The sequence below is a fragment of the Falco cherrug genome, chromosome 12 (genome assembly GCF_023634085.1).
Source record: "Falco cherrug isolate bFalChe1 chromosome 12, bFalChe1.pri, whole genome shotgun sequence".
Lineage (NCBI taxonomy): Eukaryota > Metazoa > Chordata > Aves > Falconiformes > Falconidae > Falco > Falco cherrug.
Genome location: NC_073708.1, coordinates 22021303 through 22037942, shown reverse-complemented (window position 1 = coordinate 22037942; position 16640 = coordinate 22021303). Strand labels below are relative to the sequence as shown.

The window sequence follows — 16640 nt, the reverse complement described above, 5'->3', positions numbered from 1 at the left end:
TTTGTAGAATTTGTACTGGCAACTTTCTATAAATATAGATCTACTGAGAAGTAACTGAATACTGTCAGAAGTATTTTAGAATGAGCAATAGATAATAACTATGCACAGATAATACAGATGTTGAGCATCTCAAGTGTCTTCAAAACACAAAGATATTCAAAAATCAAGCCCCAGTTCTTCTTCAAGTTAGATGTGGTGCTGTCCCCTCTAGTTCAGCCTTTTAAACTTAATATAAAAATTGCAAATGAAGTATTTGGGTTACTAAAATGCTGCTGCCCTGCTGGGAGGAGTGTTTTTTGTGCATACCTTGTTGGTAAGTTTGCCCTTAAAAGTTAATTTCTTTGAAATTTTTTTCCAGTTTCCCAGTGTCTGGAAATCAATATGAAACTAAATAAACTTTGTTTTCATTTTCATGTTTAATAATCACATTTATTTTTTGTCATTAAAAAAAACCCCTACAGAAGTTAACAAAAACCTAACCCCCACACAGTATAGCAAACAGATTGTGATTTTCCCCCTCTAAACTACTGATAGCTATTATTCTTTATGCTATTGAAGAACAAGAATGAAAAATCTGAAAAAAAATCTTGCAATCTTTAAAAGCCAGATAACTCTACATTGGTTTACAAGTGTTAAAAATTAGTTACTCTCTACCTCTGTGTAGGTATAAATTTGTCTTATTTTCAGAACTGATAATAAGGTTTATTTTAAAAGAATAATTGCATAGAGATTCTGGTATTTGCTAGAAACAGAGAAATAAAAGGGAATGATAGTGATCTCATAATTTTTCAGCATTTTGTAGATGTATTACAAACACGGCTATTTTTTTGTTGTTATTGCATTTTAGTCGTTTGCATTCCAAACAAACAAAAATCACCTCAAATAACTTTAGCACTGTTCTCTCATCTTAATTACTATTAGTCCCTTTTGACACAATTTACTGTGCTGAGCAGTACGAACTGTACAAGAAGATAGGCCTTTTGGGGAAAAAAAAAACCAAACAACTTTGAAGTCTGAATGTATTCATACTGTATCTTACCTTATTTACACATACTCATCAGCTCTGGACCTGAGGAGGTCAGAGCACAGCCACCCCTGCTTTCCAGAGGCATACTTGGACACTCAGCTCACAGAAAGCAGCTCAGTCTCAAAAAGTGATTTGAATCATAAATCAAATTTAATGGCTAGCAACTGTATGGCTCATAAAATCAGTTCCCAGGGACCATTGCCCATACATAAAACCTGCAGCTAACCCAGCATATCTCATAAAAACCAAATATTTGCTCTTACAGGAAGAAAATGGAATTTAGAAGTCAAATTCCGCAGCTGAGCTCTGACTAGCCCCAATTTCCTCTGATACTTAACTGTGCCTAGCTACAGGTTGTGTAGGGTCTTTACATTTTACAATATATGTAAGGACAGAGCTCAGTGATAAGTACGTTTTTATAAATAGAAGCTGCATGTATCTAATCTGAAAGACCATCCTCTGTGATTGGGAATATGCCTATTAAATCCAGTTGCAAACACTTCAAACTCTAAAACCACGCAGACTGTGACAGACTGTGCTGAAGCAGACAAATTGTATATCCAGATGGTGCTCAGCAGACATCTCATACTGCTTTCTGATTCTCTAAACTATTCTTAATCAGTGAGTTTATTTAATTGAGAGCTAAGGCTGATTTTAAGGGTACTAGATATAGAAGTATCATCTGCAAACATTTGAGTTTGCATTTAATATTACTTTATTAAGGACTAAGAATTCAAGGTAAATATACTACAAGCTAAAGAGGTGAAAGTGGAAACCTAAGTCCTAAATCTAGTTTGGCTTCCATATATTACTGTGTTTACATTGACAAGTCACCTAATATCTCTGCTAAAACAGGAATAATGCCCTTGCCTTTATTCCCAAAGGAATTACAGGGAAGATTTACGTGGAACTGTAGTGTTCTTTGAAGAAATAAAGTGCTACAGGAGTACAAGTGTTTTGTGTATCTAACAACAGCAAGGGGAGCATTATACAGCTACAGTGTGCTGAGAAATCAGTGGTTGTGTACCTGCATTCCCATCAAAGGGATGCTGATGAGGTCACCACGATGAAACCACATAGTCTGTTCTTGCCTGTGCTTTCTACTGTATACGTTATTTCATTCTGTTTTAAAGTTATTTTTGTCTATGCTGGGTTTGGGGTTGTTGGTTGGTTTTTTGATCACACATTAAGTTTAATTTTCAACAAATATTTTTAGGCAGAGAAACATGTAGTTTTTATTTGTTTAAATAATTTGTACCTGACATGTTCCTTTGAATGTTTACATTTTCAAATTCAATCTTGAAAATCAAGTATAATTTTAGGCAACAATCATGCTGTATTTTAAATCCAGTCTCACTTGACTGCCTCTTTTAGTCTTTAATCCATGCTTACTTATCCTCTTCAGTAAATTTCTAGGGGGAACTCTTGTTATATCTGTCATAAATCTGAATAAAATGTATCAGGCACTTTTCACCACTATTTTCAACAAGCATTCAAGCAACAAGGTGATAAGAGAGAACTCTTTTCTTTTCCATGTTACAAAAAAAAAACACCACCACACTAAAAAACCCCAAAAAATACCAAGGACTGGAACAGGGGTTATTAACCGGTAACAGAAAGGCTCTCACATTTTGTCAGGTAACAAACATTCACAGCAGTTATCACTAAATCCTAATGAAGAAAAAGTGCTATTACTGGATAAAAAGATGAAACACATTTTATTGTTTTGTTTAAAGTGATATGACTTCGAAGTGATATGACTTCCTTTAAATTATATGATTTTTTACTGTGACTTACTGGTAGGGTTTTTTTTTATTATGGAAAGTACTTCACAACCTAGCAGTGGCAGACATTAAGTTAAGCTCACTAACCTATGAATTACCTACTACTAGTCAGATATTTACTAATAACGAGCTAAATGACAAGAATTCAGAGTACAGTTAGAAGCCCGCATTTTCCAACTCTAAAGGAAATTTCAGATAAAAGATTCTTTACAGGTAGCAAAATTCTCTATTTAGCAATCATTTTAATGTACTGTTGATATTGTTTAAGCAATTACACAGTCAGATATGCCCCACTAATTGGTAAGTTTCCAGATAATATTTGCAGATATAACCTGACTCTAAAGACATCTGAAATTATAGACTACCTACCTTTTTTCAGAGCTTATTACATATAAGATTATAATCTTCCTCACCTTGCTTTCAGCTAAGTGGAAACAGCTGTATCAGCAATACAGAGACCATTCTGCTGCTAAATCACTGTATTCCTAATGGTGACATGGTGTGAAATAGCATTAGCAATCTAGTAATTGGTGGGACTTTTCCTTATGTGATCGCTTGCTAAATCCAAGTTCCTTTCCAAAGTACTTTGGTAACCAGGCAAAACAGTGCTTTCAGGCCTATGTGGGTTACGCCATTCACAGTTTAGAGACCTACTTGCTGGCAAGACACAGAAATAAGTATTGTCACATGTAAATATGAGGAGGGTGGCATTAACCAGGATGCCAATTGCTGCCACTCTCTACGAGGAACTGCAAACCAAACAGCAAACCTAGCTCCTCTCACCCACACCAGCAGAAAAACTGGTTGTACCTTTGAGGAGATAGAGAGGAAAGGGGTGAAGGAAAATGGTTCTAAATCAAGTTTAGGTATATAATAGTGAAACTGGGTAGGAATACCTTGTAATCAAAGCCAAATTAATTGTAGCCCAACTGTTCTAATTTGTTCCTCCTGACTTTATCTTACAGCTTCCCTAGAGACCAGGCTTTCAGGACCTTTTTCTACCCCAGCTGGGTGCTGTTCAATTCTGTCTGAGAAAATGTTTTGTATGGAATAACCTCTCTGAAACAGGGGGAAGCTTATTTTGTCATGGAAGTTCAGCAGAGCTGGTGGTCTCACTCACATCAAGCTGTGTACTGAGTTGGCTTACAGAATTACGATACAGACGCCCTGTGGAAAAAAAAGCAATTCTTTTGAAAACTATTTCTGCACCTGAAGAGTGAGAAGTTACAGATATAAACAGAACTCATTATTTTGATGTTCTGGGTTCTGATCTCACTGTCACACTTCCTGTTTACCTACTTTTGAGTTGTAATTAAAATTCACTTTAATGGCTTTGCATAGCACTTGCTCCTTATCCAAACATAGCTTGTTGGTTAGCTAACTTATTGTTCTGTTAAAGCAGATATGGTCATGGTCAAATAAAAGCAGCTGCTGGATTATTTAGCTTCATTTCTGTCTGTAGTTTTTGCATATTTCAGCTCTTACAAATTAGAGCTGTTCCTGACTTAAACTGAACTTTATTATCACCTGCTGCTCTGAGCAGCCCACCAGAATTACGGAAGCAGTTTCATTCTGCAATTACAGAGGAGAGCAAGGAGCAATACTTGAAAGAAGTAATGCCTCTTTCATTTGATTGTAAACTTGAGACTGTGATCTTGATTTTTAAAGAAACTTTACTCTTAAACTTTGTGTCTGAAATGATTTTGATCCATAAACTTTCAAAGGCTTGATAAGAAGCTGAATCTAAAACCAGGCCTTTTATATGTCATATATCCATTGCAGGGTCAAATATTCTATTGTATTATTACATCAAAGAAAAAGCATGGAGGGTTAATACTATCACTTGAATTGTAGGAAAGAGATTGATCACTCATTTGAAAATGTTTTTTTCTTTCTGAAATACTTTCCTGCAAACTTTGTAGATCCAGTCGCTGTTTTAATTTTAGCACTGCTCTTTTTTTTTTTTTTTTTTCTTCTTCAAGATGTCAGTTCTCCTGCTGGAGTGTAATAGGCTGAGAATTACTGAGAATCAAAAAATTAAAATGTTCTATGTAGCCAGCGTAATGGTTCTTCAGCTTAATGAAGAGTACTTCTGTTTCAACAATAATGGGAACACAAGGAGAAACTTGGAAGGGTAGTGCAAGAGCTTTGCAAGTTACAGTGGCCAGCAGCTTACCCATTCTATTCACTGTGCTGTTTGTTTCACTTTTATCTATTCATGCAAATATACAAGTTTCTAGCAGTGGCTATTTCTGACAGCATACTGAAGCAGAACTGTAAGAAACTACAGCTTGATAACCCTATGGTATTTTGAGAGGACTAGTATAATGTGTTCTGTGCAAATGGGCATGTTACTGTCAATGCTATTATTGATGTTTTATAGACTAAAGTATTGATGGTGTGAGTATATTGACACTACATAACCTAGACTATGTCCAGCATATATATAACTCTGATTTATAAGAGCAACAAAGAATTCCCACTCTGACACTCTTGCCGGCCAGTATTTGCAATTCCTTATTGTTGTACTATACCATACATGACAAAATAATTCTAAGGGGCCGTGTATCAGGAAAAAAAACATTCCAGTTTCCCCATTTCCCTGGTGTAATCCCTATCTGTAGTTCAGCAGCCTTTGTAACAACTTGTAGCTGGTGGTGCATTCTCAAGGTAAACACATTCAACTTGTTTTAGACCGAAGACTAATTTCATCTTTATATTGGAGCACACTTCTAGAATTTACTCTGGTGTTGCTTTTCCACTACTACACAGCTTATCATACCGTATTTACTTCAGAAGCAATTCAGCATGCACACTGGTTGCTTATTTATTGTGCTGGAACTGTGCAGTTGGACACTGAAAAAGGTGTTCCATGCAAAAATAACATGGGCCAGTTAATCATCTCAGAGTTATCTTGGGTTCTCCATGCTCATGTTCTACCAGCTGAAACAGTACCAACAGCATTTCTGTGACGCTGTTAACTGTATCTCAACATAGATTAAAACTGAGTGGTTAGAATATGAAGAAGATATTAAAATACACAGATAAGCAGATAGAAGAAGAAATGCAAGCTATGCAGAATGTTAATTTCAATTTGTCAATTAATTAACAGGAGGAGGATCAATCAAGTTTTTCTGGTTATGAGAGCACAGGAGGTGAGTTTCTTTTTCACTGTCATTTGCCATTTAATTTTGAAACCTTTGATTTTCTCTTGTATTTAAATAGTTACTTAGAAAGTAAAGTGAATTCATGTTATTTATATTGTCAAAGTTATGCATCAAAGGATTTTATCATGTGAATTCTCTTTAAATGCAAGTTAAAGCTTGTAAAATACGTTTCAACACTCTTTAGGCCAGTAGATCCAAAATTATTAGAAAATATTGCTGTTAACCAGTATCAGTTCTTGTAGGTGTTTTCAGAAATTGGCAGTTATAAAGAGCTTGTTGGAAAGTATGAACCGCTAAGAGTATAAGAGGAATGAAAGGATTAATCAAAACGTTTCATGGCTAATGTTATTATGTAATAAGAGATGTACATGCCACATAATAAAAAAGAAAATTGGATGTGGTAAATTTATGCATCTTCTAAGTGATTAAGTCAAAGACATAATCAAATTCCAGCAGGCTTAGATGGTGCAAGATTGCCTTCTGTACTGGTATAATCAGGCTAATGACTGGCACTCAGACTAGAAGGAGCTGCTTTTTTAAAAAATACAATTTCAGTAAAAGGCAAAGCTGCAGTACATACAGTAGTTTTGGTGCTGAAATGACAGTAATACCTGGATTTAAGTTATGGTGATTATTATTTGGCTGAATCTGAGGCTCAGGTAAACTTAAGACTACAACTCAAATGTAGTGCACCAAATACAAAATCTGAATGGCACGTGGACAAACTGCTATTGCAATTCTAATGTAACAACACATTCAGAGAAATATGCAATGGCTCAGGAGGCACATTATTACATCAAGACGCATTTGCTTCTCTTTTTCAAAGAGCTGATGTGTATATGCAAGGTCTAATTTTCAGGTAAAATATTTTTATCATATCTGCGGTGAGAACTACAAACTTGAGGGATAAATAGGCTTGTGGATGATAGTTCCTTTTGGAATGCATAACGTTATAACAGAAATTAAATCTGGTGAAATCAGATCACCTTGCATAAGTGTTACACAATTCAGTGTGGGAAGTAGCCAAGATTAAAATTAGTAGCTCTTGCCAACTAAAGAAATTTTGTTTTCATTTTAGATTTTTCAGAAGATCTGAGGAAATCAAACATCATTTTTGTTGTTGGTAAGTAGAATTCCTAATTTAATTGCTACATTTGAAAATTACCATGTTATTTAGCTTTGATTGAAAGATTCCTTGTTTGGTTAAGAGTTATGTACAATGTTGGTTTAGTTTTTTGAAAGGGAGCTAGGATTTCCTATCATGTTATCAACCTCAGTCTGACCATGCTAACAAGAGTTGTGTAAAGCTTGGAACAGGAAAGTATGTTTACGTGTGACCATATTCAAAATTACCTTAGGTCTTGTGCAGTTACAGTAGTGCTGTGTGATCTCCTACAGCAAAGCTGCCTCACCAGCATTACTTAAAATGTTAATAAACTGGATTTATAACTCGGAATTTTGAGGTTTAGGTGAAAAAAAAAAATCAGGTCTTTTCACCTCTTTATGAAACAACTTTTCTAAATACAGGTTACAATTCTGCATGTGCTCAACATGCTGTTCAAGTCAATGGACTTATTGCCATGCATGATGCTTTGCGCATTCAAGGTTTACTTTATATTGCTTTCTGGAAGTCCACAGAGGAAAAGGACCATGTTAATGCCCATTATTATGCTAATTAAATTTGTCACATTTATATAAACTTTGAACAGCATTTTAAAACAAATTATAACCAGTAAGATTTGTAAGGTTCAGCTTAAAGCTTGGTACTAATTACTTGGAAAGAATAATTGCTTTTGTATCAAGCAGAGTTTTTCACAACTGCCTCACAAGATCTAAGTATAGATACCTAAATATGGGTGATTTTATTTAAAAGTCAGTCACTTCATGCATTCTTTTTCCTAATGAAAAAAAAGTGAATTCTTAAATTAGACATAAATGAATGGAAGTTTCATTTGGAATTCAGGAGACATCAAAAAAACCATCCTAGTACCAGCAGGCTGAGGTAGGTGATCCTTCCTCCCTATTCAGCACTGGCAAAGCTGCATCTGGAGTGCTGTTTCCAGTCTGGGCTCCCCAGATCAAGTGAGATAATGACTAACTGGAACAAGCCTGGTGAAGGACCATAAAGGTGTTTGAGGAACAGGACTGTCTTTCGAATGAGGAGAGGTGAGAGAGCTGGGGCGCTTCAACCTGGAGAATAGAAGGCCCTATGGGATCTTAATCAATATGTATAAATAACTGATGGGAGGGAATGAAGATGATGGAGCCAGAATCTTCTCAATAGTGCCCAGTGACAAGACAGAACAAAATGGGGGCGATTTAAAATACACGACATTCCATCTGAGTACAAGACAACACTTTTTTAGTGTGAGTGTGGTCAAATATTGGAACAGGTTGGCCAGAGAGACTATAAATTTCACCCCTAGAGATTTTCAGAACCCAACTGGATGCAGTCCTGAACAACCTGCTCTTGCTGACCCTGGTGTAACAGGGTTATTGGACTAAATGATCCTGAGAAGTTCCTTCCAACCTAAAGGATTCTGTGAAAAGAAAGCATGTTTATGTGTTGTACTTTTGTCTCACCCTATCTTATACAAAATACAAGTTTACTGAATTTATTGCAAAGCTATGGTGGATATTATGTGCTTGAAAAAGTAAAATTGGGTTATTGAAGAGTTCACTGGAGACTTTTCTTGAGGGAGAGATGCATAACACTTGATTTTCAGTCTTTAAGCAAACTAATTCCATGCTTACTGAAGTACATCTTCCTGCTGTTCACTACAGCAAGAAATTTTCATTCTCTCTGCCTCGCACATCTTATTGGAAAATTAAGTTTGGGTTTGTACAAACACATTTTTTTTTAAAAAAAAGTGAAGATGCTCTAGGAATTGTGCCTCTGAAATTGTCCATAGGAAGGCTCATTTTTAATTTACCTCTGGACTGCTTTTTCTTTTTCAAATAGTGGTTTTTAATTTTCACTTTTAATTTTTTATCGGTCATCTACTAGCCATCTTCCAGCTTAAAACTGAAAACACACCTTTTCCCTATTTATTCCTGCTCTTAAGTCTGTCTCAGACTTTCTAGTAAATGTTTCCTAAGAACAGAGGAAAATTCTGCTTAATCAAAATTCTAAGTTTTCTTTGCTGAAAAATTTATAATGAAAAGTTTTACTAAGTCTAAACATGTGTTACTTCTCATCAAATTATGCAGAGCATTTTATACTTTTTCCCAAAAGATCCCCATTCCCACCCCATGTCCTTCCACCCCTGAAAAAGCTTCCTGAAATCTGTTGTAAAGAGTGAGGTTATTTTTCTTCTGGTGAGGTTTTGTTCTTTTTGAGGGGTGGGGGGTGCTTTGGTGTTGTTGGGTTTGTTGGGTTTTTTTGTGACTAATATGAGATCTTCGTGGTTGCTCACTTGGCTGCAAAATCTTGGCTTTACTCCATCTGGGTAGTTAGGGTAACTGATATTTCTCAGAGACAAATTTCTTGCTGCTGCTAGGTTGGAGTGGCCACAAGTTCTTTTTCCTTATGGCCTTTTTGGGCAGGTCAGTCTGCCCAAATCATTTGTTAACCCACGTGCACTGCAGGTTTATCATTACACACACTAGCCAAATGCAAACCATTTGCCTCAGCAGTAAGGTTACCTTACATGTCACTCAGGAGCTGAAGTCTGATCACTGTGAATTGTATGAGGACAAAAGAAAACTTTGAAGAAGCCTCACATGAGCAGAAGACTGTAAAGGGTGGGGAGGCGGGGGGGCAGTAAGCACCACAGATTCCTCGTGATTGAGTACTCCATTGCAGCAGACAGTGCTAGAAGTGTTCAGCCCATGATGCCTTGACTAGCAAGAAAGCAAAGAAGATCGTTGGAGCATGCTGCTGTAGATACCTGATTGGGAAAAGCTGTCTTGGTCTCAGATGTCATTAGGAATGTTTATACATTACATGGATATGTTCATAAGGAAAACAAGGTGCTTATAAAGATGTTTTAAAACTGGAGTTCAAAAGATGTACATTTGAAGTAGTTTACAAACTAATTGAAATACACACACCATCTGCCACTGCTGAAAAATTGAGATACTGTTTATAAGGCAAGGGGGGAAAAAAAGGAGATAATTCCATCCCCTACTAATTTCCCTTGAAAATTGTCCAAAAAGGGAAATAAAAAGATCTAATTAGCAAAGATTTACATTAGATCTAATGTAGGAATTAACTGGAATAACAGTCAGCTGGGGTTAATTAAGCAACAACGTCAATGTCTTTTATCCAGACAGCAAAGCAGAGACATAGAACCAGAATGTCAAAAATATGGGAGATAACAGCAGGGTAATAAGAGAGGTAACAACAAGTTAAATTTGGCCTGTAAATTAAAATTCAAGAAAAAAAAACAGGTGTAAAAATGAATTTGGGGGATGCTGTAATATTCAAAACTTATGTAATTATTGCAAGTCACTTAAAAAGCCACAAAAACCCCCACCCTTCTTCATCAGAGCAACATGAAAATAAAATCTTAACCACAACGAACAATGTATGATTTTATCATTCTTAACTAATGCAGTACTCTCTATTGCATCCAAAAAATTGTCATGTGTTACAAAGTTACTGGGAGCATTACTCCTCCTTTTCCTCTATGGGAGTTTCATAAAAAAGCCATATTTGGCTTTGGCTGAGGCTGAAACTAAGAGTTTTCAGGAATCTTTCTGCCCTTTGGATCAGAGACAAACTCCCCGTATACTCTTAAATGTGGTGTTTAAAAATCAGTCAGTGTGACCAATTTCCTCTGCAGAATCCTTGTCATATTCTTGCTGATGAACCAAAGCTGATAATGGTTTAAGCTCAGCGTAAGTAATTTCAGCTGACACTCTGAAGATACTGTCACCACCTATACTTACAGGTAGAACATTATCAGCTGCAGAGACTAGCTTCTTGTACATGCAAGAAAAACAAAACAAAACAAACCTCACAAACCCCAAACTTCTTCATTTGTCCAAGGTATGTCATATCTTTAACAACTTGATCTAACTTTGAATTTAACCCTGCTTTGAGTAGAGGGTATTACCAGATGCAGTCCTTTTCCAACCTAAATTATGCTACAGTACCTGTAGCTACAGCTACAGTACCTAGAGCTCTTTCTACAATCAGATAGGCATAGGATGAGCAGTGCTGATAAATAAAACCCCAGGCAATCCAAATGCTAAATGTAGAAGCTAATGAAGGCTGCTTTCGCTGACTTTCCATGAAATGAACTCCATGTTTTTCTTTTAAGAGGGGTGAAGGCTCAGTGATATCCCAGGACATCGTATCACTCTGCCAACATGTGCATCAGGTTGTTTTCTGATTAAAATCATCTTTCAGAAAAGAAAGAAGAAAAAGTTGAGTGTTTTGTGTTGCTATTTTTAAATAACAGCATCATTCCCATATGGTTTCACTTGGACTAAAATCATACGTGAACAAAAGCGAGGTGCTGTTGAGAAGCCTTCAAATGCCATATTCGAAGCTAAAGCTTGCTTTTATTTGTATAAACAATCTAAGTAGCACTGATATTATTTGTATAAACAATCTAAGTAGCACTGATAGAATTACCAAACTGATAAAGTCCTCCAAAATCATAGCTTGAATATAAGGATAACTTGACTGTTATTTTTATTTCACTTTTTACTGAGGCTCCATTGTGCAGCTAGATTTTCCCTGCAAGCACTTTCCCATGATACAGGGATGATACTCATTATGAAAATAAGTTCTAGAAATTGAAACATTTTAAAATGAATGGTGGGACTCTCTTATAAATCCTGCTGCTGGCATTTTATGTAAATGTTCATATTATTTTGGTATACGATAAACTCAAGATTTGGCAAGTTTAAAATAGAGACATCCCGGTCTGTCTGTATGGCACTTATGCTTTATTAATATTTCTAGCAGCTGGTTCACAAACTGCTCATATTGCTTGTTCCTGTCCCTGCTCACTCGCAGCAGCAGTCCCAGCCCCCTCTAGCATCATTAATTCATCTGCTTGTGATGTTGTGCTCTAGGCCAGACAGGTACATTTGAATCACGTGCCTAGGCTTGGGGTCTTTCATAGTCTGAGGGGGATTGGGGCATGAGGGAGAGCAGGTGTTAAGAGACTCAGTTTCTTAAACTGAGATCTTTCACTGATCTGAGGCAGGCTGCAGCTGAACATTCAGAAGTGCTGCTTGGGCAGTTGTCACTTTCCCTACCCACTGAGACCACCCTTTTTCTCCCCTTGAAGTGCTGTCTGTGAAGCATTTCTGTAGCCAATAATTAAATGGGGAAAGGTGACCACCTAAGTCAGCAGTACTGCCAGAAAGTTACTTACCAGAAGATCCCCTCACACAGTTGCACAGGCAGCTGAATCAGCATAATGGAAGGAAAAACCATGCTAAGGGAGTGCTTAGACCTTTTAATCCAGCCTTGTCTACAGAAAAGCAATATACAGAACTGCATCTAATTTCTACGCTCTGTCTAGTACCCTGGTTCCAAATTCTTGCTTACTATTTGTATCAAAGCGCAAAGGGACACAAAAAGGACTCAGTTTGCAAGAATAACTTCACTGACTGACACAATGTCCTTAATTTTTTAATCGGCAATTTTTTCTTTTTATGAAGTTAATGAATGAGCTTTAAAGCAAGATGTACTACCCTTAGCAATACTAGCATAATACAAAAGCATGCTAACATTGGAGAACTGCTGGTAGTTCTTTTACATTCTCCTGCAGGTCACAGCACACTTGTAAGTCCTCTGGCCATTTTCTAGACTTTAACTCTTTATCTTCAAGTCGTACATGAAAATTGGAAGACAACACTATTAATCTGAATAGCAAGTTACCATGAATCAGTCTGTCACTGGTTAGCATAATTTTTTTCCCCAAAATATACACAGGCAGAGTGAAAGATGACAGCACACATTAAAAAACAAGAGTATTCACAAAGAATCTTACTCCTTCACAACAAAAGCAGGGGTATATTTTCCTCCTCCTAACAACTGAGCTATTGGGAAAACTTCACTGCCGCTTTCAATGCCTCAAGTTTCTTCTGTTCGAAAAACAGCATAACAAGTTGCAGTGAGGCCTTCTTGACTGAAAGATCTTTGTGTTAGCTTTTGTTACATTTTATATGCAGCTGTTGTTTCTTACAAGCTTTCTTCAAGTAAATTATTTTTTCTTTTTTTAAATTTTTTTTAGGAAAAAGCATAGATTTAATAAAGCCACCCTCTAAAATAAAAAATACAAAAATACACTACAAATTGATAGTAAGCCTCATGACTTCAGGGTTAATTTGGTGTTAAAGGTGCTTATGTAGCAGTCCTATAAGTATATACTCTGAGCAGGAAGGAAGTATCTAATGAGTAAGGAAATGTACTTTCACATTCTTTCCCACTTAAATAGCTTGTTTTCAGTCACATTAAGTATTAGGCTTCAGAGGGAGACAAGACATTAATTAATACTTTAACTTCAAGCACCTAAAGTAATACTGGCATAAATGCCAAGTATGCGTTCGGCTCTCAGTGCTGAAATCCCTGGGGGCATTCAGCCTTTTTTCAAATCAAGCCAAGCAAGAACTGTGGTCTCATTTGTTGATAAGAAAGCACAAGACTTTACAAAGTGGGTCATATACATTTGTCAAGCAGCAGGATGCTTTGCTACTCATCAGATGATACTAAATTAATAGCAGTGGCCATAAGAATTACCAATTTCAGCATATAACCATTATTTAATTATGTCTTTTCCTCTTTAAAGAGCTCAGCATTTTCATCTCAGCTTTGTTGGAACTCTTCTGTAGAAAACAAACATGGTCAATTTTAATTAATATTTTGGAGGCACAGTAATTCTCATTATGGTGTATGCCCTGCATGTTGTGTCATTCTGGCAGCATACACTTTTACAATACTAATAGATAGAGGTATTATAAAAGCACATCAACTTTTCCAAGTATTTACCTGCTAAACAACCAAAAATTGTCCTTGTATTGTTATTTCTAAAAAGAGATCCAGTTTATTTAGTATATGAAGGGACATTATGAAAATTCTGGTTTGTATCTACATTCAGAAGAGAAACAGTTGTATAAGAAACAGAATAAAGTAATCTTTATAGCTGTTTTTTTCCTAATACTGTGCATATACACCAACTAGATAGGATGAAATTACTGCACTGCTAGTATATTTGAGGCTAGGAGATAGAATGTGTAAGCAAGCATATGCATACACAAAACTAATCTAAAAAACTCAAAACAGACCAGAAATAAAATTAATTGCCACTAGAGATATTTAATGGTCTTATTTCAGATAATTTGCCTATAATTTCTCTATATCTGTTTCTCTAGCCACTCATTTATTCCTTGTTTTCTTTCAATTGGTGCTTTTACAAAAGAATAACGCTCTTATTAAAGCAACAGAAAAATAACGTGCAACCTACATTGGCAAGAAAACGAGATGGTGACAAAGATATTTCTAGCTAAAATTGTAGCACAAGTGTGATTCTCACGCCACAGTTGGATAATTGTCTTTGTGAAGCTGAAGTAAAAAACTCCAGGTTATGGTAGACAAAACCATTCGTTTGATGCTACTGCCTCATGACCTGATTTTTATTCTCAGCTACGGTACTGTAACTTTTCTGAAAATTACATGCTCAGAGCAATTATTTCTTAAATTGAATACAAAAGTTAGAAGAAAGTTCAAGTCAGGAGGAGATGGCGCCAAATTCACTCCATTGTGAACACGTCACTCCTATATTTGTTCATGAAAAAATGAACAAAAAGGAAAATCATGTATTTTCTAGAATCTTAAACCCACATAGTAGAGCTGTGTAGTCATACTTGCCAGTACAACAGTTTGATACACATACAAGACACATGCTTAAAAAATTTAATAGAGAAGTTATCTTGGTCTTGCCTCTCTTGATTTTTGAGCACTGTCTCCCTGCAAGGGTATAATTACCTCCTGCTACAGTAGGTTTTCTGAATAGATCTATCAGAGATTGTAAAAACGCTGCTACACACCTTTAATTTCTCCCCAGAGCCTGATATTGTCATAACAGAAATCTGCTGTCCCAGCCCCCCGCCAGCCCCACACCAACATGGCCCCTCAGCCCGCCCTGCCCTGTTCACCCCTCACAGGGCGCTCACCTCAGCTCTGGAGGCCACAGCTGCGGGATCCCCGAGAAGGAATTTCCATCGTTTTCCATGGACTGCCCACCTCTCCAGCCAGGTCATGGTGGTGGCTTGCTGCTCAGTAAGCAGCTGAAAGGGCATTTGGCATTTCACAGGGTCAGCCGTCAAGGTGAGGAAGGAAAAGCAACCACCTCCACTGGGGACGCAGGACAGGGCAACACCAGCACCTGCAGAGCAAGGAGGTGTCCAGAGCCTCTGAGGCAGCCCTGGGAAAAGGGCACTTGCAGAGAGGCATCCCAGAGAAACAGAGTTTGGGGACTCTAGGTGGTGGTGGTGGCGGCGGCTCTCCTGTTGAAGGAGGCTTGAGACACCATTTCTGTTGGGAGGACAGCTGCAGTGTTCAGCCCTTCCCTCTCCACTCTCTCCACCTCTCCACAGGCCCCAGAGGCCTGGCCCGGCTGCAGGTGCTTTCCCTTCAGTGAGTGGAATAATCACATGAGCAGCTTCACCTGAGCGCCCTGCCCGCTGACGGTTGGGCCTGGGCCAGGTTCGGAGGTGGCTTTCCAGCTGCGTGCAGCTGTGGGTGGTGGAGAGTGGCTGGTGATAAGGTGTCCGCATGCCCGCTGCAGCCGAGCGCTTTGCTCTTACACTTCCCTGCGGCACAAAGCACCAGCCGGCACTGCAGCCGCAGGGAGCGGCGTGGCCGAGCTGGCGGCGGGCTCTGGGGCAGCGGCAGACACGCTAGCACAGGGCAGCTATCCAGCTCGAAGGGAAAGGGTGCAAGCACAGTGAAATTTTAAATTTTGCTGTTAGCGTTTACCACAGTGCAAAGGGACTTAGTGACTGTACACCTATGTGCATCCCACATAACAGAGGCAGGTCTCACTATCTCTTCACCTATACCTTTCCGTTCCATAAATGGGGGCAAAATACTTCCCTCGCAAGGACGCAGTTTGCTAATATTTGTTGCAGCTATTAAGCTGAACGTATACTGAGTCGAATACCACTCCTCGCTGGCTGGCTGTTTCATGTTTTTCCTTTGCACCGCAATGGTGCTTGGGGAACAGTTTCTCTTCTGCAAGAGATTTCACACTGTTGTGGCTCCTCTGACTTCGGTATGTATTTTTGAGTCAGCAGTGTAGTGTATCAGAAGGGAATTATGTGACTTGTTCTACTGCACAGGGTGACTTTGCGGAAAAAAAAATAGCAAAATAGGCTCTCTTATCTATTTTCTCCCATTTGACAAAAGGCAGATATTTATTATTTTCTAATTCTAGATATTTTTCCCTCACAAAGGTGGGCCTGGCTCTGGCAAAGGTAGCCAATGCGAGCAGTTAGCCAAGAAATACGGATTTACTCACCTGTCCACTGGTGACCTTCTCCAAAATGAGTCATTGTCATTTTCAGAGAGAAGTAAATTGATCAAAGACATCATGGAATGTGGTGAACCTGTGCCTGGTGTAAGTGACAGTTTTGTTTGGGGCCCTAATGGTTAAACAAAGGCAGTGGGAGGTAGATTGTCTAAAAGGGTGGAAATAA

At 37.8% G+C, this 16640-nt stretch overlaps 1 protein-coding gene across 1 annotated transcript in view; it reads left to right on the top strand.

The window, feature by feature from the left end:
* Positions 1-16640, top strand: part of AK5 (adenylate kinase 5) — a 99996-nt gene that overhangs the window by 66472 nt on the left and 16884 nt on the right. Inside the window, exons 9-11 of the mRNA XM_055724743.1 lie at positions 5924-5966; positions 7057-7101; positions 16398-16561. Of these exons, the coding sequence (XP_055580718.1) occupies positions 5924-5966; positions 7057-7101; positions 16398-16561 (252 nt within the window). The remainder of the gene's footprint in view (positions 1-5923; positions 5967-7056; positions 7102-16397; positions 16562-16640) is intronic.